Below are 6553 nucleotides of genomic sequence, written 5' to 3' on the forward strand. Positions count from 1 at the left end.
TTTTTTTTTTTTTTTTTTTTTTTATGTCTTCGCAAAGAAACAAGAGCATCTCGGGCATCATTGGCCAGATGTTTCCCATTTAAAACTTCCCAGAGCACCTGGTTGGAGATGACCTTAGTGGGCAAATGTGGTGTAGGGTAAGGTTTGCATTAATGGCTCTCAAATATGTAAGCAGCTTCCTTTTAACATGGTTAAGGGCTCTTACGGGAGGCATTATTGTCACAGTGTAGAGAGATGAGGATGGTAGGTAGAAAGGACCATGTCCTTATGTCCTTGTATCTTTTCCTCACTGAGCTGGTAGGTGTATTTGGCTGCCTCTTTGTCCTCAGGATGGGGTAAGTTGTTGACTTTTAGCTGGGAGACCTAATATGTATTCTTATGCTTCAGGTTCATGAACTGGAGAAGGCTAAGCGAGCCTTGGAACAGCAGGTGGAGGAGATGAAGACTCAGCTGGAAGAGCTGGAGGATGAGCTGCAGGCCACAGAAGATGCCAAGCTGCGGCTAGAAGTGAACCAGCAGGCCATGAAAGCACAGTTTGAGCGTGACCTTCAGGGCCGTGATGAACAGAATGAAGAGAAGAGGAAACAGCTGATCAGACAGGTAAAACCAGTTTCAGGGACACTGGAAATGTTGTATGCATAAGAAGCGCTTTATTCCACCTATTCTAGGACAGCTGGACTGTGGTGGTGCCATGTTGTTACTGTAGTGGTATTGCTTATGCCACAAGGCACTTTCGGGTACAGCAGCTTCCGTGTTTTGTTGTTCCCATACTTGTGTACAATCAAAACTCTCTCTTCCCCTCTCCCACCAGAACGTGGATTAGCCTCTTGCATTGTACCTGTATGATTTGGTCCTTTTGGGAGGTGGCCCATGCACATGTGCTTGTACAAACTTTGTTCAATTTCTGCCAACGTGTTGTTTCTTCTTATAGGTGCGGGAAATGGAGGTAGAGCTGGAAGATGAGAGGAAGCAGCGCTCCGTAGCTGTGGCTGCCAGGAAAAAGCTAGAGATGGACCTGAAGGATCTGGAGGGCCAGATAGACTCTGCCAACAAGAACCGTGATGAAGCCATCAAACAGCTTCGCAAAGTGCAGGTAAGACTGTTTCTCTTGTTCCTGCCACCTTTTTATGCACCCTGGCACTACCTCAGAAAAGGAGGGTGGTAATCATGTTGCTCTGATGTGGGTTCTTGGTTCTAATTGAGAAATGTAGCCTAATATGTGCAAACTTCAATCTGAACAGCATTTTGACCAGGAAGATTCAGCAGTAGCTCATTTGTTCTTGTAACTAATGCTCTTGTCGGTTCATTTAATTGCTCCCTTACTGGAGTTCTAAGGAACCCACTCCTGTGGGTCTCTGCTTGGACTGTAATGTAGTGGGAGGGATGAGGATTCACTCTGTGCCTCTTTTTTTGTCTTTCCAGGCACAAATGAAGGATTGTATGCGGGAGATGGATGACACGCGTACCTCTAGAGAAGAGATTTTGGCACAAGCCAAAGAGAATGAGAAGAAGATGAAGAGTATGGAGGCCGAGATGATGCAAATGCAAGAGGTAGTAGAGCCTACATTGAAGCAGTGGGGCTACTTGCTTCCTTTTGGCCAAAACCTAGGCTTTCAGTGTGACTGTAGACACCAGCTTGATCTGTTGCTCTTAAGCATAGCAATTATTAGGAGTATGAGATTCAGTTCCCCCCCCACCTCCTTGTCCTGTGGCAAGTAGAGGCCAAGGTTGAGTAACTGGCACCCAGGGAGCCATGTTGAAGTAGAAAACACAAGTCCTCTAGCTTGCCAGCTAACAGAAACCAGACAGTTCCACCCAATACCACTAACTGCTTCCCTTGGTCTGCGTTGATGGGTAGCTTTACACTGCATTACTGACAGTCTTCTCTTCATTCTAGGAACTTGCAGCTGCTGAACGTGCCAAGCGCCAAGCCCAGCAAGAAAGGGATGAGCTGGCTGATGAGATTGCCAATAGCAGTGGCAAAGGGTGAGTAAGGAATCCCTTCATTTGGGAAGAGAAGCCATGCTGTATGTTAAGTGTGTGCCTGTAACCTCTGGGCACATGAAGGACAACAGCGGCTTTGTAAGGGCATACTTGGTAAGCTTTTTCCATTGAATGTATTGCACTGATGTCTCCAATACTTACTGAGTTCTGATCATATGTGTCTCAGAGCTCTAGCCATGGAGGAGAAGCGACGCCTGGAGGCCCGCATAGCTCAGCTGGAGGAGGAGTTGGAGGAGGAGCAGAGCAACACTGAAATGGTCAATGACCGGCTCAAGAAAGCAAATCTCCAGGTACTTGCCCAAGGTCTGCCCACCAGTAGGAACCGTCTAATGTGTATAAACTCCCAGGCTGACCTTAAGGTCCATTACCTGCTGTCTTTTCAGCAGGTACATATTTCCCAAAGTCCTTTACACAACAAGGAGTTGGATACAGTGTCCATGTATTGCTGTAGAAAAATTGGAGAAGCTAATCAGTGCTCAGTGAGAACTCATACTGATTTTTTGCAATCATTAAACCCTCCTTTCTATGAGAGAAGAAAAGTAACTGGCACTGGAAAGTCTGCAGAAAATGTGCTATGTCCTAATTTCTGGTGAATTAAGGGGTAACTGAAAGTCCCGATTTGTAAAATCTGACTCACCTTTTAGAACAGTTGCATTATATAGAAAGTTGCTTTTCATTCTTCTGCCAAATGTATTCTCCAAGTATTTAACTAAACTGAGTACATGAAACCAAAACCTAGTCTGAACATTTAATGGCCTGCCCCTTGACGATTAGGAAAATATCTACCTGATTGAAAAAGTGGTGAGCCAAACTGGTAGCTTGCCATGGCTATCACCAAAATAGATTTTTTACTTCAGTGGGCTTGTGGCATAAGCTCCACATCATGTTCCTCAAAGGTCATCAGTATAATCCCTACTACACCATATAGTCAGCCTTAACTGTCAGCCAGCATCCTGGGGTACAGATAACTTTAGCTACTGCTCTCCTTCCCTTGAAAGCTGAGCTGTCCATGCCACGACTGGGGAGCAGACAGGCAAGGTTGCCACTAGTTGTGTGGATCTGGCTCCTTGTCTGGGTGTTCCATAAGAACATTCTTCGTGACCCAGTAATGGTCTGCTTCAGGGCCTTATAGATGTCCATGGCACACATGCCAGCTATATTCAACTACAGGGTAATAAGTAGGGCTGTGCAAAGCTTCAGTCTGATTCAGTTCAGCAGAGATTTGGCCCAATTTGGTAGCCAAACCTCCAAATCTGAATCGAATCAGGAGACCCTTTAATCTCTCCAAATCTAATCGGAATGCTCCGAATCGGTTCGGAGAGTCAGACATAGACACAAGCTTTAAATGTTTTTTCTACATACCTCAAGATAGCAGGTGGCTCACGAATGCTGGGGCGGGTGGAGCGTCTCGCAGGAGCACAGGGGGCTCCCCAGTGTGCTCAGCAGGAGACCCGAAAGTGGACCAGAAGCAGTTCCAGGTACGCCAGGGAGCGTGCAGGGGACTCCCCCATGCCCGCCCCCCCCGGGCTCAATGACTGGTGCCTCCCGGGTCTGGGGGGACACCCAGGGTCCCCCCATGGTCGATCACTGAGCTGGAGGGGAATCGGGGGCCCAGTGTGCTCCCCAGCAGACCTGGAAGTACACTTCTGATCCACTTCCAGGTTTGCCACCGAGCATGTGGAGGGGCCCCCACTCCTGTGGGATGCTCCATCCACCCCAGCATTGCAGCATTCACAATCCATGCCTAGTACCTCGAGGTACTAGAAAAAATATATAAAACTGTGTCTGTCTGAATCGCTGATTTAACAAATCAAATCACTGTCCCTGATTTGGGCCAAATCCAAGTCAAATACAGCTTGTTTTGCACACTCCTACTAACAAGTAGAGACCTACTGAGATCATGATTTTGTGGATATTGCAAAATGTAGCATTGCCCACAAAATCCATGGGGGAAAAAAAACTTAATGAAAATAAAATGTTGGCTCCCCAGAGGGAGCCAGCATTCCTCAGGGATTTGCAGCAGCCCATTGGAGTGGGGAATGGGGGAGGAGGAGCTATCCACTTGCCCCTGCCTCTCACCACTGATTGGCTGCAAGGGCTACCGCCATGTGGCCCTGACCCTTTCCACCAATAAGCAGGAAGGAGCAGGCTGCATGACAGACAGCCCTCACAGCCAGTCAGCAGTGATGGGCAGGGCCACTGGGGCCCCTCAGCCAATCATAGGTGTGGGGGGAGAGGTCTGCCATGCTCTGCCTGCGAAATGGGCAGGCAGCCACCTTGAATTTGGTAGGTCCCTACTAATAAGTTCCACAAGAGGAAACCTAGTAAACTTAACAGTCAGTTATTCAGCCACAGGAATTCCTTTGATAACCTAAACAAGCCAAAACTAAACTTTTATGAGAGGTCATCTGTCCTAGCTACACAGAGCCTTATGCCCTATGAGAGAATGTTAGTAATGCCTGACTTGAACAACATGAGCTGCTCTGCTCATGCCACCAGTCCTCCTCTGAAGCCACTGGCACACTGAAATGGACTTTAGTCTGGACATTTGTATGCTGAGTACCTCTGATCTTCCCAGGTTGACCAGATAAATGCTGACTTGAATGCTGAGCGCAGCAATGCCCAGAAGAATGAGAATGCTCGCCAACAGATGGAGCGCCAGAACAAGGAACTTAAGGTCAAGCTGCAGGAAATGGAAGGCATTATGAAGTCCAAATACAAGTCCAACATCACGGCTTTGGAAGCAAAGATAGCCCAGTTGGAAGAGCAGCTGGACTCGGAGACCAAGTAGGTCCTAACAGAACCTCCCACCATGCCACAGTATACCAACCATGCTGATGTACTAGTACAGAGCAAGGTTGGCTCCTGAGTCCTGTATGCTAGCCCCCTGGAGTGAGGTCTCCATCCTGGGTGGAAGGAGAGTGGATGCAAGATCTCCACCAGTCTCCACCTTTTCACTCACTCCTGATCTATGAAGCTTTATTCTTCCTGTCCATCGTTGTTTCCATTCCTGTCCACCTCCCCATGGCTCCTCACCCCAAACCCAGGTAAAGGCTCACACTGAGATTAGCCAGTGTCTGTTGAGCATGTCTGAAAAAGCCTAGTTCCTGTCTTCATTACCCTGAGGACTTGGAATGGAGCTCTTGTCTCCTTTCATTCCCCTGAGGTGCAGTGACTAGTGATGGCTTGTTTCTGACCCAAGAGCTTGATCTCAGTGCTCAGGATAATTCCCAGAGGGACACAGTAAATCTCCTATCTTAGCTGACACTATCTCTGAACAGGGAGCGCCAGGCTGCCAGCAAGCAGGTGCGCCGTACCGAGAAGAAGCTGAAGGATATATTGCTGCAGGTGGAGGATGAGAGACGCAATGCTGAGCAGTTCAAGGATCAGGTAGGTGCAGTTAACCTTCTTACGGTCTTGAGCCTAGAGATCTCCCACGATGCCCAAAGCCCAGTCTATAACATGGTGGCAAAAGTTTTCCTATGGACATTTTTTCCCATCCACTCTGACTGTTAAAGAATGGTAGAGTTGAAAGGGTGATGCTTTGAGAACAGTTTCTCTTCTTCAGTAACTTCCGCATCAAATTTGTGCAGCATGAATGAGAACAAATGTTCTGTAATAGAGTGAGCTCAGTCTGGCCTCCGATCATCCAAATTCTCTGTTGCTGGTTTATAACTGTGGAGGGTAGATTTTTGGATGGCTTCCTTTGTACTGTGAGAGAATGTAGGCATGTGACACAGGGTGCTGGCCTCCTGAAGGAGCTCAGGCCTGAACTTCTCGTTCTCTCATCTGATATTTCTGCACTAGAACTGGTGAACACGGAGCAGCAACAGGAAAGGCTTAATATTAAAATAGGTCTAAGCAACTATCCCTGGGGAGGCGGCAGACCACCCCATTAGGGACTTGGCTTCCTGCTGGTAGAATTGCTAGAGCTCCAACAGGGGAAGAAGGGAATGGGCTTTTTGAAAGTGTTTCTCTTTGCTCCTCTTCTGCAGGTAGATAAGTCCCACGTACGCTTGAAGCAGGTGAAGCGCCAGCTTGAGGAAGCAGAGGAAGAGGCTCAGCGAGCCAATGCAGCCCGCAGGAAGCTGCAGCGTGAGCTGGAAGATGTCACTGAAACGGCTGATGCAATGAACAGAGAGGTCAGCTCCCTCAAAAGCAAACTCAGGTAAGGGCAGTCCTCTCCCAGGACTCTGCTCCCAATTCCAGCCCAGTTTGTGTTTTGTTTGAGCTGCAGGCAGAGCCCTCAGTGCTTGGAAGCACATCCAGTAAGAAGTGGGGCTAAAGGCTTTCCTGAAAGCTGTTTTTCTGTAGTGCTTGTGCTGTCTGATGGATTAAACACATTCTGTTCCCTTGACATGTTGCTCCTCCCTTCCTAGGCGCGGGGACCTGCCCTTTGTTGTGCCACGTCGGATGGGCAGGAAGGGTACAGGAGAATGCTCCGATGAGGAAGTGGACGGCAAGGCAGATGCTGGTGATGCCAAAGCTACTGAATAAGTCTTCTCCTTTGACCCAGGTTACACATGATGGAGTGACCCCCCCCCCCACC

General features: G+C 48.3%; 1 protein-coding gene across 1 annotated transcript in view; it reads left to right on the forward strand.

Moving 5' to 3' along the window:
• MYH9 (myosin heavy chain 9) overlaps positions 1-6553 on the forward strand; it is a 113072-nt gene that overhangs the window by 105046 nt on the left and 1473 nt on the right. Inside the window, exons 34-42 of the mRNA XM_019515299.1 lie at positions 388-600; positions 932-1093; positions 1423-1551; positions 1898-1986; positions 2171-2294; positions 4583-4791; positions 5286-5394; positions 6000-6172; positions 6384-6553. Coding sequence (XP_019370844.1) covers positions 388-600; positions 932-1093; positions 1423-1551; positions 1898-1986; positions 2171-2294; positions 4583-4791; positions 5286-5394; positions 6000-6172; positions 6384-6501 — 1326 coding nt within the window. The 3' untranslated portion in view covers positions 6502-6553. The remainder of the gene's footprint in view (positions 1-387; positions 601-931; positions 1094-1422; positions 1552-1897; positions 1987-2170; positions 2295-4582; positions 4792-5285; positions 5395-5999; positions 6173-6383) is intronic.

This window comes from Gavialis gangeticus, unplaced genomic scaffold, assembly GCF_001723915.1.
Source record: "Gavialis gangeticus isolate Ggan-Ray unplaced genomic scaffold, GavGan_comp1, whole genome shotgun sequence".
Lineage (NCBI taxonomy): Eukaryota > Metazoa > Chordata > Crocodylia > Gavialidae > Gavialis > Gavialis gangeticus.